The sequence below is a fragment of the Rattus norvegicus genome, chromosome 7 (genome assembly GCF_021556685.1).
Source record: "Rattus norvegicus strain SHRSP/BbbUtx chromosome 7, alternate assembly SHRSP_T2T, whole genome shotgun sequence".
NCBI lineage: Eukaryota > Metazoa > Chordata > Mammalia > Rodentia > Muridae > Rattus > Rattus norvegicus.
In genome coordinates, this window is record NC_141540.1 from 123,363,621 (window position 1) to 123,389,104 (window position 25,484).

Consider the following 25,484-nt stretch of genomic DNA (forward strand, 5'->3'; position numbering starts at 1 on the left):
CGCACGCGCACCGTCGCCGGCAGCTGCCACCGGTGTCCTGCTCCCTGGACCCGGTAAGGGGCTGGGGACAGGATCTAGGGAGGCAGACAGAGACTGCGATACGGGCACCTTACTCGGCCGGGCATCCCCAGCTCCGGCACCCACTCCCGCGTGCTGGCGCGGGAGCTGCGGGAAGGGGAGGGGCCCTCGGCGAGGCCAGCTTGCGCGCGGGTCACGTGGTGCCGGTGGCAGCGGCGGAATCGGTGCGCGCGGGCAGGGGCGGCGCGGCGCCGAGCGAGCGAGCGGAGGCGAGGTCTCGGGCGGGCGCGGGGCGCAGGGGCGGCGCGGCCGGGTGGCGGGTCGGGCGGGTAGGCGGTACGGCGCCGAGGGGCGAGGCCCGGCTGCAGGGGCCGCTTGGCCCAGGGAGAGCCCGCGCCCGGCTCAGCCTCGCAGCCCCGCGCCCTGAGCATCTCCCGGAGGACCCGAGACAAAGGAGGATTCATGTCCAAAGGTAGGGCTGTCGCTTGGACGCCTGGCACCGGCCTGGAGGAGGCTGAGGCCCCAAGCTGTACCAAAGGGAGGGTTTGCTGTGCTGAGGACCCTAGGTGCAGTGACATATGCATGGACTCACGCACACCCGGTGGCATACACTTGGAAGCATAGTCTCGGGCAAAAGCACTCAGAGAAGCCTGGGGAGGTATGGAGACCCAGATGCTTAGAGAAAGCCTCCGCTGCAGCACACCGGGGCACGCACACACACACGCACAGCGTGTACTCCAAGCTCGGGTACCAGACCACCTATAACCAGTAAGAAACCTGTGCGCTGTCACATCAGTCAGTCCCCTTCCCCCACACAGAGACCAAGCACAGAGACAGGCACCAGCTGGTGGTCTCCAAGGGAACTCATTGGCCTTCTGACTAGAATGGGGGAAGGGGGTTGTCCTAGGGCCCTTTGCTTCTTTTAATGGAGATTTCTTTCTTTCTTTCTTTTCTTTTTCTTTTTTCTTTTGTTTTGGAACTGCCCAGGGCTGGAGCTGGCATGAACTGGAATTGGCTCTACGATAGGTGTGGGATCTTAAAAGCTGCTTGGTTATCAGGGGCTGGATAAGACCCCTCAGCTTGGGAGGGAAGAGAGAGCCTAGCATTAAACTAACGGGGCAGGCACTATTCTTGAAAGGTCTCCTTCCCCTATTGCCACCTTTCCAACAGAGGGGTGGGGTCTCTGGTCCAGACAAAGACAAAGCCATTCATTTTCCTGTAGGAGAAAGCACTATATCCTTGCTTGCCTTAGGGATGGAGTCTGCTGTCCTGAGGGGCCAGAGCTGAGTCAGGTGGACTGTCTCTCTTGCTGGAGCTCTGGTGAGGCAGGTACCTAGCAGGGGGTGCTGCAGACAGATGCACCCCTTTCTGGGTGAGCTGGGAGCTTAGGAGGGACCCCCAAGGACCATCTAGCGGTTAGGAGCACTGTTATGAACTCTTTCCCTATTCTTGGGGAGCCCCCTCCAATCTCAGATGCAGGGGACAGAGGAGGTTTCTGTAGGTGTGCCTACCTTGACTGTGGCTCACACAACAGCTATTTGTTGGTTTGGGGTGGGGGAGCAGGTGCTCCAGACAGGAGGCATCTTCTGAGGTGTCTGCAGGGATACCTACCTGGTGGGACTTTCACTCACCCACCAATTATCCATCCATCCATCCATCCATCATCCATCTATCCATTCATCCAACCATTGTCCGTCCATCTGTCCACCCACCCACCCACCCACCCATCTATCATCCATCCATTCACCCACCCATCCATCCATCCACCCACCCATCCACCCACCCATCCATCATCCATCCATCCATCATCCATCCACCCATCCATCCATCATCCATCCACCCATCCATCCATCTACCCACTCATCCATCCATCCATCCATCTACCCACTCATCCATCCATTCATCCACCAACTCACCCATCCATCCACCAACTCACCCATCCATCCACTAACTCACCCATCCATCCACCCACCCACCCATTCGCCCATCCACCAACCCACCCGCCCATCCATCCATCCATCCATCCATCCATCCATCCATCCATTCACCCACTGCTGAGGGTCTATGATACGCTAGGCCTGCTGGGCACAGAGAACAACAACGCATGGTTCTTTCCTCAAGGAGGGCTGGGAACTTGCACATATTCACTGGCAGGACATTTACACACATGGTTTTGCATGGCTTTCACAGTAAGTAAGCCAAGCAAGGCAGGTTTATTCCCCTATCTTCTGAGAAAAACTATAAAAAACAAGAACAAGAACAAAACCCCAGGCTTATAGGCATCACTTAGCTGGGACTCATGCCTGTGTTGGTTGCCCATCCAAAGATGGCCTGGTGGGACCTGGGAAATGAGAGGAACAGATGACAGAGCCACAGAGGCTAACCCCAGAGCAGCATTTGATCTGTTAGGTCTTGGTCTACTGGTTAGGCATCCTCACAGACAGTGGGTCCTCTGGGACAATGACCTGGTCTTGTATACAGATATATCCTTGGCATTTATTGTGGTGTTTGGTTTGGTTGGGCTTTCATTTGTCAGCATATGGAATGGCCTGGAATGAGTGGATAGGCTAAGTACTAAGAACCTACAGAGGATTGAGGCAGCAGAGTGAGGGGCCGCCACATCAAATGGGAAAGCTTTCAGTGAGGAGTTTTTACTTAGCTGGGGTTTTGAGGGGGGACAGGGTGTTCCAGCAGAGCTTGGACACAGCAGCATGTCTGTGACACTTGTAGCTGACCAGTGGCTTTTGTTAGCCTGTGACTGGCATGTGATTGGCGTGTGGTCGGAAGAGGCTGGCTTGCAGGTGTTCCATACCTTGTTCATAATGGATGCTAGCACTGCTCCGAATGAATGTGAGAGCCACTCCTGCCCTGGACTTACATCAAGCCAGCCAGAGTCTGGGAGTTATTTGGGCATTTGGTCAGCTCCCTCTTTCAGACAGGGTCAGACAGACAGAGCCTTGTAGGCCACGATGTAAGGACACATGCTTTGTAAGCCACCACACAGAAAAGTACCCTTGCCTGCATCCCTGGTTGCTTGTGTCACAACACAGGCTGTGGGTACCAAATGTGTCTAGCAGGCACGTAGGAAACCAAAAGGACCAGGCTGTGAGAACAGCAGGAAGAAGAAAACGGGGCACCAGTTCCCAAGGCAGATGTGTTAAAGGGGCACATGAGCCACGTTTGGAGTGGAGGAGCGGGCTCAGGCTGTTCAGAGTCAGCTGTCACAGGACTGAGTCAACCCTGTTGCCCTCTGGAGCCGCCTGGCTGGCAACAGCTTCCTGGGAAGCAGGAGGGAACTGAGCCAGGCTCTGGGGAGGTGTTAAGGCTCTGTCAGATTTAGCTGTGCCTGAGGAGGATGGGGGAAAGAAAAGTTTCCCATTGGGAACCACATCTTGCCAGTACCAGGAGAAGGACCAGGTGGTGGGGGTTATCAGGGCAGACTCCTGCCTGGCCTTGGCGGTGGGGAGGGAGACACGTTCCCACTTCCTCCTGACCATCTGCTGCTCCCTTAACTCTCCTCAGAAGGCTGAGGTGCAGGGTGTTAGCCATGAACCACCCTAAGATGGCAAGAGAACATGGAAGCAAAGAATATGTTTGTGAAATTAGTAACTGGGGAACCTGCCCCTCCTAAACACATCTCTGTGCACAGCTTCAAACCGTCCCCTCTCCAGAAAGCTGAACTTGGAAAGAGCAAGGGGGAAAGGGCTCGGGTCTGTGAGGCTGTACTCTGTGAGGCTGCTTGTAAGCATCGTACCTCGTGTGATGCTCACCATAGCTTTCATCATGGCCCTACTACCGTTCTCCAGAGGAAGAAGCGGGCTGAGAAAAGGGAAGTGGCCCACACAAGTCTACAAGCTGACAGATAACAGAGCTAAGATCTTTTCCAACTCACTCCCCACCCCAACCCCCGTATACAGACTCACTTTACAAAGAGGGAAGTGGAGTTGGTCTCTTCTGAGACTTACTCTGTTGGCCAGTGTGACCTACCACATCTCTCATGACACAGAGGGGAAACTGAGGCTGAAGGTGGAGTAGCGCTTACTCTGCAAAGAAGGGTAGCTCCAATGGTTTCTAGAAGACCTAGTAACTGAGGCTGTTGACAGTTACCAGACCTAGTGACATAGACCTAGGACTCTAAAGGTTCTTCGTTCCACAGTTGGTTAAGTAAGATGCAGGTCTGAATAACCGAGATGTTTCATGGACCAGTGCTCTTTTGGGATGGAGTTATCCTCCCTGGAATATTTGGTACCCTGTAGAGATACTCTTGGTGGCCACATCTGAAAGGCTCCTTCTGGAAACTAGTAGAGACTGTGGGTGCTAGTAACCATCCTGCAGACGCAAGACAGTCGGCCCCACTACAATAGCTACCCAAGCATCAGTAGGGCTAAGGGGAAGGGGCCCTTGGATTGCACACACAGACGCAGTACTTTGGAGCAGATTCAGGATAATCTAGTGCCCTCTTCTGGCCCCTGAATACACACAGTACCCGCACTTACATTCAGGCAAACACTTCTATGCATAAGGTGGAAATAAATACATCTTTTTTTTTCCTTTTCTTTTTTTTTTTTCGAAGCTGGGGACCGAACCCAGGGCCTTGCGCTCGCTAGGCAAGTGCTCTACCACTGAGCTAAATCCCCAACTCCAATAAATCTTTTTATAATGAACCAAATGGAGAACCTCATACGGGAGCAGATTTTGATACTGACCAAAGCTGTGATGTTGAGCAAGTCCTCAGGGCAACAGTGTTTTCCCCAGATGCAGTGTGGGACCCAGACTGGATGATGTTATGGTTTCTTCTAGTCCCAGTTCCGTAATTCCATATCAAGATGCTCTTGGTCTCCCATGAAACCCTTGTTCTCTTGCTGCTCACCCCCTGTCCCTCCCACTTTGGCTTTTCAGGGCTCCCAGAGGCTAGGACGGACACAGCCATGTCAGAGCTGGTGCCCGAGCCCAGGCCTAAGCCGGCGGTGCCCATGAAGCCGGTCAGCATCAACTCCAACCTACTAGGCTACATTGGCATTGACACCATTATCGAACAGATGCGCAAGAAGACCATGAAGACTGGTTTTGACTTCAACATCATGGTCGTTGGTATGGAAAGCCATGGGGTCACTGAAGGCCTAGTGGTGGGCAGAGTCCAGGATCCCATTTCTTTCCCCAGAAATGGCCTGGTTTCTCTAGGGCGAGCTCTTTCTAGGAAAGAAGATTTCAACACTCGGGCCACAAGGTTCTGATCCCCTCCTCCTAACCTGCTGTGTGGATGGCCAGCCTAACTTCCCCACTAGCTGAGTATAGACAGGCAGCCTCTTGGTCATGGGCTTTTAGGTTTGTGGAATGGGATAGCCTTTTCCCATCCCCAGGGGCCGTGAGAGGACTGGGAGAGAGATGGTCTTACTGTCATGTTTTGTAGAACAGTAAAGCTTCAAAATTTTCCAGGGTCTTGGTCACTAAGCATTAGTGAGTCACAGAAAGTAGCAGAAAGGGGCATTTGTCTAATGTGAGCTGTTCCCTGAGTGTGTGAACAGAAAGTGAGGCATCCCCTTCCCTCCCTCTTCTCCCAGTCCAATCAACGAGCCCTTTAACCTTGTAAAGGTCTCCTAGGTGCGTCGACTTCTGCCCATCCCTCCATCACTACCTTAGGCCGAGCTAGGGTCTCACCTGGATTACTGCAGCTACCTGACCCAGTGTTGCTCACAGAGCGCTGAGCTGGAGCAGGATAAGAACCGTGGCTAGGGTAGAAATCATCCCAATGGTTTGCTACAAATCCACCAGCTGAGCTGACAGTGTGCTCTCTGAGGCAGATGTTTAACTTAGTGCCAAAGCCTTAGCTTAAGAACCAGAGGCAGTTGGTTCATAGACACTTACTGCTGGGCTGTGGGACGGCTGGGATGACCTCGACCTTCCTGGTCTCCCTTCCTCTCCACTAGCTTCTCGATGATGGCTTTTCCAACCTGCAGAACTCATTGAACCATCCATTCTAATTCCATAACTCTCTTTTAACCTCGGGATAAATTTAGACTTCTATCCCGACTGGGAGCTGCTCCAAGTCAGCTCTTACCAATCCCCTCTACGTTCTGCTCCGCACACAGAGGCGCTCGGCTTGCCATGCTCTTTCCTGTAGAGCCTTTAGTACAAGATGGTTTAAGTGGCCAACTCCCCAGGTGGAATGAGAAAATGCATCTGCTTGCCACTCCTAGTCTCTGCCGTCTCCTCCTGCCTTATCCGTAGAGAGACAGCGGGGATCACATGACAAGCCCAAACAGTGAGAACACCTCAGTTGGTGTCCAGAACCCCCTCTGCCTGCTCACCTCCCCGCTCCCCAATGCTTTAGGCCAGCCGTCCTTGGACTTTATTGTCCAGTTAATTCCTCTTAAAGCCCAGCTAAGCCACGGGTTCTGAGTTGTGGCTCTGAGGTGGAACTTCTGCAAACATCTGGGCAAATGGTAGCATTGGTCACCAGCTAGGAGGCGGGTGTTCTGGGTAATTCTTGTGCATGAAAACTGCTGCTCAGATCTGTGGTTCTTGAGCGCACTTTCACTTGGAGGCCCTCTTGAAAGAGCTATACAACTAACACAGGCGGAAAGGGAGCCATTGTGGAGGAGGGTACTGTGGTCCTGCCTGTCCAACCTGTCCTCTTCTCCTAGTACTTCCTCCAATAGGCCATTAGGCCTTCTCCAAACACAATTTAAAAAGTAGTGGGTGTCGGAACATTGGCTCAATAAGTAAGAACACGGGGTTGGGGATTTAGCTCAGTGGTAGAGTGCTTGGCTAGCAAACGCAAGGCCCTGGGTTCGGTCCCCAGCTCCGAAAAAAAAAAAAAAAAGTAAGAACACCGGATGCATGAGGAACTGAGTTTAAATCTCTGGCATCTGCATAAAAAGCTAAGTACAGCCAGCCACACTTGACCTGTAGCCCTGGTGCAGTGGGGGAAACAGAGACAGGAAGCTCACTGGACCTTGCTGGTCACCAGCCTAACTCCAGGCTCAATCAGAAATCTCATCTCAAAGGAATAAGGTGGGGAATGATAGGGCAGCACACTCAGTGTCCTCTCCTGGCTTCTGCAAGCACACGCACTGGTACACATACATGAACATACAACACACATATACCACCACCACCACCCACATATACATACATATACATATAACATACATACACATACACATGTTAAACACACATACATATGCATGCACACACACACATATATGTGAGCATATGTCACACATACTGCATATATACTATGTACACATATCACACAATCACACATACCAGATAGATACACATACACATACTTAGGTACACATACATACGTAGCATATAACACAATACATACATAGCTCTTAATATACAATCACATATACACAGACATAGAACCCATACCACACATACATGCATACACATGCAACATGAGCATATAACACATACATGTACACAGAATACATATATGTGTATATATACATATGCATATACGTGTGTGTGTGTGTTGTGTGGTTCTTGGGGTCTGAGCCCTGGCCTTGCCTTCACTAGCTCTGCTGCCTCATCCATGATACATTACACGAGGTTTCTAGGGCCACCTCAGCTAGGGAGATAACTCTGCTATGAGATACACAGGGATGGCATAGAGAATGACTTTAGTTCTGTGTTCGAGAGCCTGACTGTCAGCACAGTGCCCTGGTTTTCAGTCCCCAGCACCGGTGTGTATTGGGGTGTAAAAAGGCCAATTTCATTAACAGATGTGGAAAAGCTCAGGTACTGTGTGCAGGATCTGAAAGTAAAGTGATTCTTCTATTCTCATGTTTACTGTTATTAAATACAGAAAAGCAGGCTGGGCCAAACCACAAGGCAAACCAAACCAGAAAGCTACACCACACACAAACCACCCAGATGCACGAGCTGTGCTTTTTCCTAGTGTCCTGGAGTTCATGAAGGGACATGGAATCCAACTGTCATTTCCCGAGGCCCCTCTCCTACCTTCCCAAGAGACACCAATTCCTACCTGATGTTCATTCCTCAAGTTCAAATAAGGCTTGGCCTGGACCACAGCTCTGGAGTTCTATAAGCTCACAGGAGGGCTCTGCAGCTCAGGAGGCAGATGTGGGCCTGTCTCCCTTTCTCTGTCTCCCCTTCCTGCGCTGCAGGCCAGAGTGGACTGGGCAAGTCGACGCTGGTCAACACACTATTCAAGTCTCAAGTGAGCCGGAAGGCCTCCAGCTGGAACCGGGAGGAGAAGATCCCGAAGACAGTGGAGATCAAAGCGATTGGGCATGGTGAGGACTAGGCCAGGATCCTCTGTGAGCATCATTTGGAGGGGGTGGGGCTGTGCCAAGCAAGAGGAGGGAAGGTGGCTTATTGGGGACTAAGATAATTAATGGAAGGTAACTGCAACGTGGAATTGAGCTCCAGATTTGTTGGAGCAAACTCCTTAGGGTGCTAAGCCTAGACAGTGAGGTAGGAATGGAGAGTGTCTGTGTATTGAAGGGTATAGACATGTAAGAGGTGGTTCTTAAACTCTGTGAGAAAGTCCAGGGAGGATTTAGACAAGTAGGAACAGGAAGAAGCCGGGCACGGTCTCCTAGGCATGTTGAATAGCATTCGTAAAAGTGCTGAGTGGGAGAAGTCTGTAACCTTGGCTTTGCAAATAGCTGTGTCTAAGAAGCATGGGTATAGCTGGTCAGCGGGCTGCAGAGCCCCTGGGGTCAGCCGTAGGAGTGACCTCTCTGGTGCTTTCTGTTCTCTCTAGTGATAGAGGAAGGTGGTGTCAAAATGAAGCTGACGGTCATCGACACGCCAGGCTTTGGAGACCAGATCAACAATGAAAACTGGTACTTGCCTGACTCTGAGATTTATTTATGCTCTGCTAGGAAGGCACAATACAGACTCAGTCCCATTGAGAACTACCAGCATCCTCCACGGGCAAGAAGCTTGGTCCCAGGGGGTTGGGGATTTAGCTCAGTGGTAGAGCGCTTGCCTAGGAAGCGCAAGGCCCTGGGTTCAGTCCCCAGCTCCGAAAAAAAGAACCAAAAAAAAAAAAAAAAAAAAAGAAGAAGAAGAAGCTTGGTCCCCCGGGAGCTACTCTTGCTGACCATCCATGGGAAGCCATCTGTTGAGGCTGAGCTGGCCATTGGGTTGAGAAAGGAGGGAGGTGAGGGGATTGCACCTCGACTGTGTCTCAGAGGCATGCTGGAGTTTTGTCCTTTGGATGGATCCCATCTGTCTTAGGGTTTTACTGCTGTGAACAGACACCATGACCAAGGCAGCTCTTGTAAGGACAACATTTCACAGGGACTGGCTTATAGGTCCATTATCATCCAGGCAGGAGCATGGCAGTATCCAGGCGGACATAGGGCTGGAGGAGCTGTGAGTTCCACTTCTGGTTCCAAAGGCAGCAAGCAGAAGACTGGCTTCTAGGCAGCTAGCATGAGGGTCCTATCAAAGCCCACACCCACAGTGACACACCTACTCCACCAAGGCCACACCTCCTAATAGTGCCACTCCCTGGACTGAGCATATACAAACCATCACACTACTCTTTTTCCTGCCCCTCAGCTGGGAGCCCATTGAGAAGTACATCAATGAACAGTATGAAAAGTTCCTGAAAGAGGAGGTTAATATTGCCAGGAAGAAGCGCATCCCTGACACCCGGGTCCACTGCTGCCTCTACTTCATCTCCCCAACGGGACACTCGTACGTAAACAGACCCACTCCTACTGCCCGGGCCTGGCTCCAGTTGTGTCATCTGGGCCATGGACTGGAGACTCCATACCTGGTTTTGCTGGGGAGAGCCAGATGGCTAGAAGGTCATGGCCCTGGAACCTTAGGGTTCCTCAGACTTTCTATAGGAAAGAGAGTAAAACCGGCCATCACTGCCTTCTATACTGTTCACTGGTGTCTCCGTACAGCCAGCCCAACTACACCAGAAGAGAGAACTTAAGCAGAGGGGCACCTCGTTTGTTCAGTAGATACTTGCTTTGGACAAGGCTCGGGGTTTGGGGGTGGCAAGAAAGGCAAAGCAGAGAGAATCGGGGATCCTGGATTGGGGCTGGTATTTAGGCAAGATATGGAACTTGGCTGTGGGAATCTAGAGAGTGGCCACCCGAGCAGGGGAGCCAGACGTGCAGTGATGAAGGCTGTGCCACAACGTGATTTGTAAGCAGCAGATGGGCCCCATGGTAGGGAGTGGGAACAGACAGGTCATACATCTTGCTGGTGTTTCCTGCAGGGCAGTGTGTACCTCTAAGCCCCTCTAAGCTTTTGAGAGAATGTAGACCTTGAAGTTGAATGTGCCAGGGGTACCTGGGCAGTGTGGAGTTACAGAGTTTGTTTGATCGAATAACCCTGGATCAGATATAGGACTTCAATAAGATGAGGGCTTTTAAATTTTTTTGTTTTGTTTTTTAAGAGTGGGTACTAGGGATTGAACTCAGGGCCTCACACATGCTAGGTAAGCACTGTACCATTGAGCTACATGTCAGCTCTCTTTTACCTCCTCCTTCTTCCTCTTATTCCTCCTCCTCCTCCTCATACTTAATCATTTATGATAATCACTTATGGTTTCTTTGTTTTTTTGTTTGTTTATTTTTGAGATAAGGTTTCTCTGTGTAGCCCTGACTGTGTTGGAACTGGCTCCATAGACCAGGCTGGCCTCAAACTCAGATATCTGCCTGCCTCTGCCTCCCAAGTGAGGCCATAAACCACCATGCCTAGCCCTCCTTTTACTTGATTGTCCAAAATTACCTTGAACTTACTCTGTAGCCCGAACTTGCCTTGAAGTTGAGATCTTCTAGTTTTAGCTCTTCCCAGACCTCAGTCCATAGTTAGTGGAAACTATCAGACAGTCTGACTAATGGGTCCCAAGATTGCAAACTAGTGTTGCACTGGGGCATTAGAGCTTGGCTCTACGGCATGAGCTGTGGGGACTGACAGGAGGCCATTGGGAAATTCAGTTGGTGATGACCACCCATGCTTGTCCCCACAAAGAAGAAATTCTTGGGTCAGAAAAGGTGTCCTGGGTGGTTTGAGAGGGTTTAAGGAGAGGGATGCTTTGTGTGGGAACCGAGGAAGATAAGAGGGAGCTTGACTCGAGGACAACGTTGGAGACATGCAGCAGGTGCTGAAGCAGGGACATGTGCAGCTGCATGGCCTTAGCCAGGCTCCCAGGCCAGTTGGCTCCCCTGGTGGCAGTGGCTGAGTCAAGAAGGGGATGTGGCTCTGATCTTCCTGCCTTCTCTGGGCCCCAGCTTACGACCACTTGATCTTGAGTTCATGAAACACCTCAGCAAAGTGGTGAACGTCATTCCTGTCATTGCCAAGGCTGACACCATGACCCTGGAGGAGAAGTCTGAATTCAAGCAGAGGGTGAGCTGGGGTCTCTTTGTCCTTTCCCTATCTCCAGTGCTGCCTTCCCCTCCTCTGGGTCAGGACCATTTCCTACCTGCCATGCCTTCCACTTCCCCTCTACTCCACTTCTCCACCCTAACCCCCTCCTACTTCACCATTCGAGGCAAGGGATAGACGTTCCTGGGACCAGAGGTGAGGCCACTAGTTCCAGACTGCCTTTCCCTCCTGCTCCACACTTGGTCTGGTAAAGGCTCCAGCTCCCAGATAAACTCATCGCTGTGAACTGATCCAATGTTAGGATACTCGAGAAGAGTATGCTAACTGGTAACCAAACTTCACGAGTTCCCACTGGGTGAAAAGAAAAAGAAAGGAACCAAAAAGAACACTGAAGAGATCCTGGAGGAAGAGACTTAAGTCTTGAAAGAGGTGGTTTTTACCTCCTTTCCCAGTCAGCTGAAACCCCAGGGGCGGAGCCTGAGCTCACAGTCTCCTCCCCTCTTCTCTCCCAGGGCTGGGCCTTTTCTTGGGGTTTTCCTGCCGCCAGGTCTTGGAGAGGAGAGACCAAGAGACCAGATTATCAACGCCTTACTACCTTGCCTCTCTAGGTTCGCAAAGAGCTTGAAGTAAACGGCATTGAGTTCTACCCTCAGAAGGAGTTTGATGAGGATTTGGAGGACAAGACAGAGAATGACAAAATCCGGGTAGGTGCATGGGGCTCTCTTTGTCACCAGATGCTCCCTCGGTGCCTCTGGGGGTTGCCTTCAGGTCTTTCCTCCTGCTCTTCCCTTACCATGACCCGTTGTCACTTCACCTAACCTAGACCACAGGAGGTATGGATGTCAGTGACCCTCACTAGGACTGTGAACTCACAGAGGGGCTTCCTGTGCTCAGGAAATTAGTCCCTTCAATCACCAGACATTAGGAGAGCCTCACCTTCCTTCCAAGGATCTGGCAAAACCATTTTCAGATGATGGGGCATTGAGCTAATGCCCAGAGGAATCTATAGTTAGAGTTTGCCTCAGTTTCTCCCTCTACAAAATACAGAGGCTGGACTAGGTGAGTGGCTTATAGGCTTTCTCTGACTTTAGAAGAACGATTTAAAAAATAAACATGGGCTAATGAAATTGCTTAATGCATAAGGGCACTTGCTGTCAGCCTGATGAATTGGGTCACCAGGATCCATGTGGCATAAGGAATGAATTAACTCCCAAAAGTTGTTCCCTGATCTCCATATATACTTGAGAGAGAGAGACATAGATATACACACAGAGAGGCCAGAGACATAGACACACACAGACACACAGACACACAGAGACACATAGTATAAATACACACACATATACAGTATGTGATTAAAAACCTGAAACAAACAAAAAAAAAACCTGAAACAAGTAAAAACTTTAGAACTTTATTATACAAGCCACCAGAGCAGGACTGCTCTGGCTGAGGGTCATAGGCACAGAGTTCTGCTGTCTGAGCAGCTGCTAAGATGCTTTCTGTGTCTCTGGCCACACCAAAGAACTGGGTTTGGAGACCATCAGCTATATGATGTCTAAGGTCTTGCTCTTAATTAAAAAACCCTATGATTCTGCATCAGAAACCTGGACCGCGTGACCAGTCCATGTTCTCAGTGACAAATCAAATCTCTTACGACTTAGGTTTTGAGACCCTTCTGGACTCTTCTAGAAAGTTGAATATTCTAGAGAAGCCTTTTACTCTTGACAGTCAGTCAGTTGAAAAAGGCAACTGAATTAAGATTATCACTTGAAAAAAAATAAAAAATGAAAAAGCCCCTTAATGATGTTAATTTACTCATTTGTATGTGGGGTGAGTGAGGAGGAATTGGTACGTGCCTATGGCATGTGTGGAGGTCACATGCCACTTTTCAGGAGTTAGTTTTCTCCTTTTCCAAGTGGGCCTCAAGGATCTAGGTCAGATCATCAGACCTGGTGGCAGCATCTTTATGCATCAGCCGTCTGTCTCACCAGCCTCAGAAAATCACCTTTAAAGTGATGTTTACAAGTCTTAAACGTTGAAGGAGAAATATCTTAGGTAGCTAAAATGCCTTTAAAATATGTCACATCCACTGGCCTTTATGTTTTTGTGGTGCTAGGGACTGCATGCCTCACTTTTTGATCAAACACACACACACACACACACACACACACACACACACAGATACACACATACAGACACACACAGACATACATAGACACATAGACACAGACACATACACAGACACACTCATAGACACACACACACAGAGACACCAGACATACTCACAGACACATACACAGACACACTCACACACACATACCAGAGACATAGACATAGACATACACAGACACACACACACCCAGATACACACATAGTTATACACACACAGAGACCAGAGACATACACACACACACACACACACACAGATATACACATAGTTATACACACACAGAGACCAGAGACATACACACACACACACACACACACACAGATGCACACACACAGATACACACACAGAATACACAGACAGACACACATACAGACATACACAGACAGACACACATACAGATACATACACACACACAGACACCAGACATACTCACACACACACAGACACAGACACATACACAGACACTCACAGACACACACACAGACACTCATAGACACACACACAGATATATAGACACACACTTCGATATATACACACACAGACCAGAGACATAGACATACACAGACATACACAGACACACATACACACACACACACACACACACACACACACATTTCGTGCAGTGCTGAGGATTGAATCCAGGGCCTTGGGTCTGTTAGGCAAGCACTGCACTTACATCATCTGTCTGCACACTTGGCTTAATATTCAGAGGCCAGCTCTACACGTATGTGACCTCAGTTTACACATACACATATGTGTCCTCAGTTTACACACGTATATGTTCTCAGTTTACGCACACACGTATGTGTCCTCAGGTTGCACACACACATGTATGTGTCCTCAGTTTGCATACCGTATCCACATGCTGCATGAGGAGATTGTGGTCAGTGTGGGGCCACATAGGACACTTTCCCTGCAACCCTATCATCTGGTATCATAGTTTGCATACTTCTATGCTAATTTGAGTTCAGCCTGTGGCGTAGTCTCCCATGATCTTTTCTTGAACTTACTCTGTCATTAAGCGGCATGTGATTCTTTCGTCCAATGACAAACGCATCCAGGCAGGTCCATTTAGGTGCTTGCCCTGATGGAGCAGAGCAGCCCCATCTCAGAGCAGAGCCCTGAAAGTTCAGTACCTGGGCATCTGCCAGTAGGTTCCATGGGAGCCGCAGTACACATCTCAGAGTCCGGCTGACGCCTGGGTAGGTGCTGTTTGTCAGAGTCTGTGCTAGCTAGCTCCCAGAGTGGTTCCAAATCAAATGAAAATATGTACTCAAGCACAATGAACTGTTCAAAGTGCTCTCTCATTGAAGGAACGCCAACTTACTGTGGGTAGCCAGTCAGACAACAGTGTAGTCAGGGTTGGGCCCAGGCCTTGAATCTCAGCTCAGTCTTTACAAGCGTCAGAGCACTGTTGCTCTCAACACTAGTAGCATCATTGAGGGAGCCAGGGAATAAGACGTGAAAGGCTGTCCTGCCCTGGACACTGGGTTTGGAGCTGAGGACTGAGCATGTGTGTCTGGTTTTGCCTTCCCCCTCTGCAGCAGGAGAGCATGCCCTTCGCGGTGGTGGGGAGTGACAAGGAGTACCAAGTGAATGGCAAGAGGGTCCTCGGGAGAAAAACACCCTGGGGGATCATCGAAGGTAATCCAGTGCGTCTCCCAGGAGGAGTGGCCGTCCAGACAGCGGCTATTAAATACCAAGACTTCAAAGTGTCAGGAGCTAGGATGCTATGATATTATTCAGCTGGCTGCTGCCCTTAAGGAACTTAGAGTTTGAGATGCTAGTCACAGGCAGGGAACCATGACACCATTTAACATGTGGCCAGATGGCAATGACTTGCCTGTCAAATAAATATAGGACACAGAAAAACTTATTTATTTTTTTTTTAAAGATTTCTTTATATGCGACTACACTGTCGCTGTCTTCAGACACAGGAGAAGAGGACATCAGATCCCATTACAGATGGTTGTGAGCCACCATGTGGTTGCTGGGAATTGAACTCAGGACCTCTGGAAGAGCTATCAGTGCTCTAACCACTGAGCCATCTCCCCAGCCCCCAGACAAACTCTTGAGGGGTGGAAAAACCAGAGAAAGAGTTTCACGTATGACCTGACAAGGTGCCAAAGGGTGAATCACGTCGCCTTAGTCAATGATTTATTGAGTGGGTGTGACCTTGGGTGGGACATGGTGATTCTGAAAGCTTTCAAGAATTTACTTCAGGGGTCTCGCTGGGCACTGGAGAGGTAGTTCAGTGATGGAGCACTTGCTTAGTGTGTGCAGGGGTGGGGTTCGATCCCCTGCACAACACGCAAAAAACCAAACCAAGAAAACAATTATGGTAACCCTGTAAGGGGTACAGGGCAGATGGTCCCATCTTCAGAATATGAGTCTCAGATAAGTTAGATGCTTTGCTTTGCAAAGGTCATACAGGTCCCACCCACAAGGAGCACTCACCAGTGGTGCTGGAGATTAAACCCAGAGGTTTTCATGTGCTAGTAAAACTTGAACTTCACATTTGCATAATTTGATTCCCAAACTGGGATTTACTCTACTGCTTTGAGTAATTTTTTTTAATATTTTATTTATTATCTATGAGTACACTGTCTTCAGATACACCAGAAGAGGGCATCAGATATCATTACAGATGGTTGTGAGCCACCATGTGGTTGCTGGGATTTGAACTCAGAACCTCTGGAAGAGCAGTCGGTGCTCTTAACCACTGAGCCATCTCTCCAGCCCCGCTTTGAGTAATTTTAATTCTTTTTAATTATTGATAATTTTTGAGGACCCGGTAATAGAACTCAGGGTCTTAATGCGCTGAACAACCATTGAGCTAAATCCTTAACTGATGTTTTTCTTTTTTTTTGAGACAGTTTTTTAATAAAAAGAATTATTTATTTAATGTATATAAGTACACTGTAAACACCAGAAGAAGACATTGTATGCCATTACGGATGGTTGTGAGCCACTATATAGTTGTTGGGATTTGAACTCAGGACCTCTGGAAGAGCAGTCAGTGCTCTTAACCACTGAGCCATCTCTCCAGCCCTGATCTTGAATTCATGACCTTTCTGTTTTCTAACTCCCAAATGCTGGGATGACAGTGGTGGGCCACCACCTTCTCCACATTCAGTACCTTGGGATTTTATTTTATTATTTGCCTTGAAATAGAATAATTTGTGAGAGTGTTATGTGCACATCGTTAAGACCAGAGAGTCATGTCTTATCTTCCTCTGTTCCCAGTTTTTGGTGAGCGGTTTGCAGACAGCAGTCACCCCGTCTCTGTCAACTGATTTACTGTATAGAACGTGACCCTTGGAAGCTGGGCCAGTCATTGGGTCCTATGTGTTTTGTCTTCCTCTAATCTTTGTCCTATCTTTAGAAAAGGAACTATAGCAGGCCTTCACAAGTTTCTTAAACTCCCACATTAATTTTTCATAAAATGTGGGACAAAACCAGCCCATATTATGATTCATTCTACAGGGCTGGAGAGATGGCTCAGTGATTAAGAGCACTGTCTGCTCTTCCAGAGGTCCTGAGTTCAATTCCCAGCAACCACATGGTGGCTCACAACCATCTGCAATGGGATCCCATACCCATTTCTGGTGTGTCTAAAGACAGCTAATATATATATATATATATATATATATATATATATATATATATATATAATAAATCTTAAAAAATAAAAAAGGGATTCATTCTATAGTGTCTAGAATGGTGCTGTGTCCATTATACCTGATTTAAAAGTATTTGCTCAGTTTTGAGAAAAGAAAAGGAAGAGAAAGAAAGGAAGGAAGGGAACCAGTACACTAGTGAATAAACCTCAGGCAAGTCTACTTAAGAACCCCCCTCGTGCTGTGTTAAAGCATTGTTAAAATGGCCTCCCTGCTGGGCCGACACTAGTGAACTGGCTACCTGTTTTCTTTTGTTTTGTCCATAGTCGAAAACCTCAACCACTGTGAGTTTGCCCTGCTTCGAGACTTCGTCATCAGGTACGATGTACCCCCACATTAATAAATACCCCAGATGGCATGTTTAATTATGTGATCAAAGATCATCTGCTCAGATTCACTTCCTGAGTGTCTACCCTTTCTAACAGAGCTCTCTGTCCCTGTTCTAGCCCCGGTCTCAAAGGGGTTGTAAGACTGACATCGGTCCTCAAGGGTGGGTCCCAGTCATTGGGTTCAGTCTACCAAGGAGATGTGTTAGCCTCAGAGCTGGACCACCTTCTCCTCTTCTGACCCTTAACTGTATCTTCTTCTCTTTTCTTACCCTGTGTCCTTTCAGGACTCACCTCCAGGACCTCAAAGAAGTAACACACAACATCCACTATGAAACTTACAGGGCCAAGAGGCTCAATGACAATGGAGGCCTCCCTCCGGTGAGCGTGGACACAGAGGAAAGCCACGACAGTAACCCGTGATGAGCCCTTCTCTGTGTTATCATACATATCCCCCTTCTCTAAACACACACACACCCCAGATACCACCTCCAGCCACCTCCTCCTTTCAGCTGTCCTACAGGCCTGTCTGGTATTTGTGCAGTATTTTGTCTGGTGTGTGTGAGTGTGTGTGTGTGTGTGTGTGTGTGTGTGTGTGTGTGTGTGTGTGTATGATAGAGAATGCCTGTGTGTCATGTGTTTGTGTGTCTTGCCTGTGCCTGTGCGTGTGCATGCCTGTGTGTGTGCGTGTGTGTGCCTCTGTGTACGCGTGTGCTCAGGGGTGAGGTATTTTCATTGCCCTCTCTGGAAAGTTCTTTGTAAGTCTGCTTTCTCCATGACTCTCCATTCTGTCTCCTTTTTTCTTGTGCTCCAGAACAAAAAGCTGTGCGCCTCACTCAGGAGGTTTGGGGAAGGTTTTATTTTAAAATGCTGGGAGCAGGTGAGCCACAGGCAACTCTTTCTTACTTCTGACCCGCCCACAGACTGGGGATGCAGGTATTCATGGACTGGTGACCGAGTTAGCCTCTGGTGGGCTGTGGGAGCACAGAACCACTTTTCACTGTAAGTTGAGGTAATCTGGACTGAGGCTAGGACTTCTTGGGAAGATGGAGAGAAACTTCACAGGGTGCAAAGAAGAAAGCTGAGGGGGCTCCTGCAGAATTGGTGTCTGGAAATGGAGCTCCACACTTGTGTCTATGTTGAGGTCACTGTCAAACAGCAGGTCATCACCACTGCTAACCACTGCTTCCTGTGCTCGCCCTCCCCATATTTCCAGGCTGGTTGGTTGGCTCCTCTTCCTGATTTCTCTTTCCCCTCCCCAGCTTCCTTTGCTTCCTTTCTTCGTACATTCATATATTCACACACTTGCCCCCTTTCCTGCCTGTCTCTGACCTTTTATCTCCTGTTAGAGTAATCTATGTTAGCTTCCTTTCTGCATTTAGGAATCAGGCCCGGCCTGCTTCCTACATTGACTTTCTACTGCCCTAAGATTGAATCACAGCTAGGAGCCGGAGAGATAATGGCTCTGTGCTCAGGATCATCTTTCACTCTTGCAGTGGACCCAGGCTCAGTTCCCAGCACCTTCCTGGTGGCTTAGTTATCTGTGACTCCAGTTCCAGAGGCTATGATGCCCCCTTTTAGCCTCCATGAGCATGGTGAACATACACACACACACACACACACACAGACAAGCACTCATATGCATAAGGTAAAAATTAATAAACCTTAAAAAAAATAAGATCAGAAGTAAAAGCACGTGGTAGTACATGCTGAGACTGCAAGAGAATTCCGAGTCTAGAGAAGACTAGGAAAGCCAGGTTCGGCAACCGACCCCTGAAATTCACTCTGACTTGGGAGTAGCCTGGAGAAATGGGAGAACTTGGTAGCTTGGGCTGCACCTGGTGTTCTGTTTAAGGAAGTACGTGTTATTGGTCAAATGAGGCAACCTTTAGGCAGAGGGAATTACATTTGAGAATTCTGAAGTATCGGAAAAAATATCCAGAGTTTCTGAGGTGGCTGGACTTCTGAGAGAAATTTTAACATGTTTCCCTTTCTCGAGTAGCCTTCTGTCTGTGTTAAGCTGGCTTCTCTGTGGCTTTGTTCTGTACAGACTCTCTGTTCTCATTTGTCTGTCTTCCTTGGCTTCTCCCCTCCCCACATTCTCTCACCGTCCGACCCTGTAGACGTTCCCAGGAGCACCCATAGCTGTACATTTATTGCCTTCTCGGGAGTCCCGTATTTATTAATGCACACTTTTACTGCTCCTTACACATCCAAGTTATTCTTTGGTTCCTGTAGTTTCTAAGGCTGCTTTAAGCAAAGCCATTTAGCCTTAGGAAAGGGAAGACACCATGTGATTCTGTTTACAACTGATCTATTCACTATCCCACCTCCCAGTCCAGCCTGGGTGTTGAACTGGTCCTCCCTGAATGCCAGCATTTTTTACCTATATTACCCAGTCACTAGAGAGAGAGAGAGAGAGAGAGAGAGAGAGAGAGATATGGAAGACCCAGAATTCAGTGGACCAAGTGGAAGAGAAGGAAATGATCAGATCATGTGACCCTAATCCTATGGTCTTAGCCTTTCCTGAGAACTGCTCTATCTCTAGACCTCATCCCTCATCCCCCCTTTTCCCATAACATTACTAAAGAATAGTCAGCTGTCAGGCTAGAACGGTAGCAACATTATAGAACTGGCTGGCTGCTCCAGTGAGCTGCTCTGTATAGTGACATGGGATTGGACACCTAAGGCCAGCAGGTGCTAAGGACGGTGGGCATTGGAGATGCTAAGTAGGAGAATACTGCCTGTCTCCCCTAAGCTGTGGTCTCACTGTCCCTGGAGAGGCTGTTTTATGTGTCTGCTGCCAGCTGCCAGTCTCCACACCCTCAACCATTCTCAACTCCCCCTGCAGGGAGAAGGCCTCCTGGGCACTGTCCTTCCACCTGTGCCAGCCACCCCCTGCCCCACTGCTGAATGAAGGCCATTTCAAGTGCTGCTTCTCCCTCCCCAGCTGTTATTGCTGCAGGGCCACGCCCCCTTTAGTGCCGTGCTTGTCCAGCCCACCAGCACAGCCCCTCTCAGCCCTCGGCCAGTGGGAGGGGCTAGCTGCGTCTCTAGGACAGTTGCTTCCTCCGTTTAGCCAAACTACTCCTCTCCTCCCCCACGGAATGGAGTTCCCGCCAGCACCACCCTGCTCTACCATCTATGTTCAGCAGCCCCAGCCCTTGTGTAGGCAGGAGGAACTCACGGAGAGCTTCTCCTGCCCTTGCAAGCGCACACCAGCGACTGGTAACTGTCTCCAAGGGAACCGGCATTGCTCCCTAGCCATTCATCTGCATGAGTGCTTTCTTGGCTACCGTAACCGGTCAAGAAAGCAGCTTTCCTGCTTGTCAGAGTCACTGAGGTCAGCCGTGTGAGCCCCTGTGTGGGACAAGGGTGTCTCCTTCATTGCTTCAAAGTATTTATAAGGGTGATTGATTATACATGTTGGGGAGCCAGATGACTAGCGTCACTTTAAAAAAAAAATCACCGCTGGTGGCTGGCCCAGTGAGTATGTGTGTGGACAACCTGTTTACCCCAAAATATGGCCATCCGGGAAGTGGTTTTGCTGAAAAGAGGTTGCTGGAGTTGACTCCCTATCCCCAAACTTTAAAATAAAGGGAATTAAACACACACAGACTACTCCAAACCCACAAGCTATACACTCTAGGAAGAAAAAAATAGCACCCTTTTGTACATTTAGCAATAAGAGGGAATCTCTTCCCACCTACCCTGACTATTCCTGCTCCCATCCCCCACCCTGTTAATGTGAGCGATGCATTAGCCTGACCACAGGTGGTCGCTATAGGCTAATGGAAAATACCCAACGGAGGGCAAAGCCCCCCTCAGATGCATGAATGTTTGCGGACGGCTGCCACTGCCCCATACACTGTGTCTTTATAGGACCCTCCCTCAGCCACCCCACCTGCCATCTCCACCTGGACACAACTTGCTCAAAGGCTGGTGACTTGTGGGCCATTCATCTACAAGTCCTGATGGAACAAGGCCCAAGCCTAGGGGATGCAAGAACGACCCATTTTTAAAACGTTATTAGTCCCAGCCAATGTTTTGGTGATATTCCAGTTCAGTTTCCCAGTTGAAAACAAGCCAACAGACACTCAGACTGGTCGTGTAAATGTTGCTAGCCTCTGTTGTACAACTAAACATTACTGTTTGAACAATAATGGCCTGGTCTTTATCTTATTCGTGTTTCTTGCTCCTTGATAAAAATCAGGTGTGAAAGACACCATCTCACTGGGTGTGAGCCAGGGACCTTCTTGGCAAGGTGTGGAGTAGCCACAGATACTAGATAGCGAACGCGTGGCATCTATTCATTTTTTGGTGATGTGAGGCCATACTCCAGTCATTCCCTGGAATTTTGTAACCCCAGTGAGCAGGAGAGTTGACTGTGTTTTTCCAGGAAATATTTAGTCCCAATTACTTAACTTCTTAGCATCTCTCCCACCCTCAAGGCATAAGGACTAAGTCTATAAATGAAAGCCTAGTCTAGCTTAGAAAGCTATTTTACTGTGAATATAATAAGAATACAAAGGGGCCCGTGAGATAGCTTGGCTGGGAAGAACACTTACTATCAAAGGCTGACAGTCTGAGTGTAAACCCTGGCTCCTACAGGGTGGAAGGAAAGAACCAACTTCCACGAATTGTCCTTTGACCTCCACATGGTCTCACAATCACATGCGCGCATGGGCATGCAAACACATACACACACAATTTAAGAAGCAACGGGGAGATGGCTCTGCTGGTAAGTGTGATGGCCACACCAGCAGGAAGACCTGCGTTCAGATCCCTAGCACCCACATAAAACTATATCTGCACCCAGGGGCCTGCCATGTGGGTGGACAACCACCAGGGGCCTGGGTGCCGGTGATGAGCAAGGGTGTGGTGGAGAGATGAGAGGGAAACAGAGGTGGAATGGTTTGCGTGCCATGAAAAGAGGCAGAATTGGAGACTGCAGGGTAGTGAGGAACAGCCTGATGTGAGGGGCCTGCAATGCCACCGAAGGCCACGGCTCGTGCTGTCGCTGAGGATCACGTCTGTGTCAGAGGTCCTGCAGCAGTAGAGGTCTATGTCAATGTCTGTGGCCCATGTTACTAACAAAGGCCATGCAGATGTCCCTGGTCTGGGGCTGCTGCCTGGGGCCATGTTGATGTCTGAGGAGCTGGCCCTGCTCCTCGCCCAGGCAGCTTGGGCGAGCTGGACCTGGGGATATGGCTGTGGAAGAGCTGACCCTCAGGGTGTTAGAGCAGGAGGCCTGGCCTCACCCTTTGCCAGGGCAGTGCTGGAGAGCTGCCCCCAAGGGCATAAAAGTGAGAGTACTTTGCACCTCTAATGGGCAGACAGTGGAGCTGGCCCTGGTGCTGTGGGCTCAGGCGAGTCAGACCTAAGGATGTGAATTCAGGAGAGCTGGCCCTGGTGCCATGGATGCAGGAGAGCTATGGGGCTAACCTAGTCAGGTGCCACATAGGCCCAGATGCAGGGCTTTGAGTTGGCCCACTCTAACATCTACCTAATCTCTGAACTGCTGGAGCGTGTGAAGGGGTCAGCCTGAAGAGCCAAAGCTGCAGGATCTCCATGGCACAGGGCAACGACAGGATATCTGAGAGGAGTCCTGGTGAGGACCCAGTATTGATAGAGTAGCAGAAGCCAGAGGCTTTGAACCAGACCAATGACTCATTTGTAAATAAAGCTGTTACACTGTGTGACAAACCATGGCACACCACAGCTTCCCTGGCAAGATGGGTTTTTAAAATATACATTATATATAATCTTATCAAGCAATATAGCATATTGAATTTAATAGTTTATATTCAATTTGTATTATTTCATTATATATCTTAAATATAAAAGATGAATATTTTATATTCAATTTAGATTTGACAATATATTTTTTTAAAAAAATATAGTTTTCTTTTGATGGGAGGAAGGTCACAAGGGCAGAGGGTGGCTATGGAGGGATGGGGAGATGTGTGAGACTGGGGTGCATGATGTGAAATTCACAACGACTCAATACGAAGTTAAAAACAAACCAGGTACAGGGCCATGCTTACCTGGGGCTTGCTGGTCAACCAGTCTGTTTCCATGCTCAGTAAAATATTCTTTCTTGAGGCAAGAGGGGAGGGTGATAGGATATGTGGCATCCTCTTCTGGCTTGTTCATGTGCACACAGGCATGCACAGCCAACATACAGAGTGCACACACACACTTCTACACAGAGGAGGGTGCACAGCAGCTTACACAGCAGCACTCTCTCAGATCGAGGACCACCTTACCCTCATTTGCAGCTCAGTGAGCACCACAACTCCCACCTGCTTGTTAGTCCCTGAGGTTTTTTTTTTTTTTTTTTTTGGTTCTTTTTTTTCAGAGCTGGGGACCGAACCCAGGGCCTTGCGCTTCCTAGGTAAGCGCTCTACCACTGAGCTAAATCCCCAGCCCCAGTCCCTGAGTTTTAATGGGAACTTTAAGCACTTATTTGGGACCTTGACTGTCGTTTCGAACAAAATCTCAGACATTCGATTTTGCCGATAAAGACGCAGGAGGCAGATGCTGGGGTGAAAGCCGATTAGCTTGGAGAGGCAGAGAAAGCATCCAGCATATCTTCCTCCTCAGTCGATGTCCTAAAGGAAGAGTTCTGCTTCTCCACACTGTCTCCCAACCACCTCCAACTGAACATCCCTCTCTTCTACCTCCTGTGGGTCCTCTCCTCCTGACTCCCTCTTTTTTTTTTTTTTTTTTTTCCGGAGCTGGGGACTGAACCCAGGGCCTTGTGCTTGCTAGGCAAGCGCTCTACCACTGAGCTAAATCCCCAACCTCCTCTTGACTCCCTCTTACTCTGTCTTTTTTCCTATGTTCCCACCCCACCACTGGCTGTTTGCTCCGCCTCTTGACCTATGGTTGATTTTATTTAATCCTGTTTACAATAAACAGAAGGTTTTCGGGGTTCACGATGTGATCGAACCCTGCAAATACCCCACAACACTTGACTTTCCGTGAGGTGAACCTAAGGTACAAATGAATGAAGAGAGAGTTTGGAGGGGCCCGAATGGAAGATGAATCAAGAGGCTCTTGAAACCGTGCAGGTAAAGTGAGGAAGATATCAACACAACGAACACAGATGAAGGGAAGTGACATGTGAAAGACACAGCTGTTTGGCGGACACCAACCATCACAGCCACAATAAGCCTGTACACTAATGTTCAAGTGTGGAAGGTCAAGTCTAGAGAACACAGTCTTCTTGTCCAAGGCTTCATTGACCAGGAGAGGCTAGATCTCGATGTTTGCTGCTGTATACTATTCCTATTACGTTTGATTCCTAATCCTAGTAAGTCTTGTAAAAATTGTCTGGGCTAGGAGTAGTGGCCCATGCCTTTAAACCTAGCACTTGGGAGGCAGAGGCAGGAGGGTCTCTGAGAGTTTGAGGTCCACCTGGTCTACGTAGTGAGTTCCAGAACAGTCAGGGCTACATAGAGAGACCCTGTTCACAAAAACAAAAACAACAACAAAAATCTGAAATCTGGACAGGTCTTACAATGATACTACGATTATTTGGAAATTTTCATTTGTTCACTGGGACATTAACACTCTAGAGTGTCTTGAGCAATAGATTGAGCAATAGAAAGGCTCAATGGATCCAAGAATCAGACCTACTGAAGGTTGAAATTCACTGTTCACTTCCTGATCTAGCTTACCTTTTCTGGGTGTTCTCTCACAAGACCATAGGTTCTATCCTAGGCCCTCTTTGATGGAAGGAAGCTCTGGTTTTAAAAGAGTGGAGGATATGTAGACCCTCAATCTGGGTTGTTTTGGCATAATCTGGACTGAGATTTTTGGTTAATGGCTACTTTTTAAACCACTAGCCCCTAGCAAGACCAAGGCTGGCTGTAGGCCTAACGAGACAGAGGCTAGTCACCCATCCTTCAGCTCCTCCCTGTTCTCGAGGTGAAGCCAGCTCCACTAACA

The 25,484-nt window shown here is 48.9% G+C and overlaps 1 protein-coding gene and 1 long non-coding RNA gene across 7 annotated transcripts in view; one reads left to right on the top strand and one right to left on the bottom strand.

The window, feature by feature from the left end:
• Positions 1–21,691, top strand: part of Septin3 (septin 3) — a 33,856-nt gene extending 12,165 nt beyond the window's left edge. For 3 of the 6 annotated variants that reach the window (XM_087558804.1, XM_087558803.1, XM_087558802.1), the window contains 10 exons: positions 4,918–5,109; positions 8,157–8,285; positions 8,759–8,840; positions 9,565–9,702; positions 11,256–11,373; positions 11,961–12,056; positions 15,067–15,166; positions 17,469–17,520; positions 17,816–17,909; positions 20,380–21,691. In XM_087558804.1, the coding sequence (XP_087414930.1) occupies positions 4,918–5,109; positions 8,157–8,285; positions 8,759–8,840; positions 9,565–9,702; positions 11,256–11,373; positions 11,961–12,056; positions 15,067–15,166; positions 17,469–17,520; positions 17,816–17,909; positions 20,380–20,445 (1,067 nt within the window). In that variant the 3' untranslated portion in view covers positions 20,446–21,691. 6 annotated transcript variants of the gene reach the window in all.
• Positions 21,692–23,961: 2,270 nt separating this feature from the next.
• LOC148004895 (uncharacterized) lies at positions 23,962–25,461 on the bottom strand. The gene is made up of 2 exons (XR_015625808.1): positions 25,214–25,461; positions 23,962–24,142 (listed from the first exon to the last, which is right to left on the bottom strand). It is a non-coding gene; the product is annotated as an uncharacterized LOC148004895 (long non-coding RNA).
• Between the last annotated feature and the right edge of the window lie 23 nt (positions 25,462–25,484).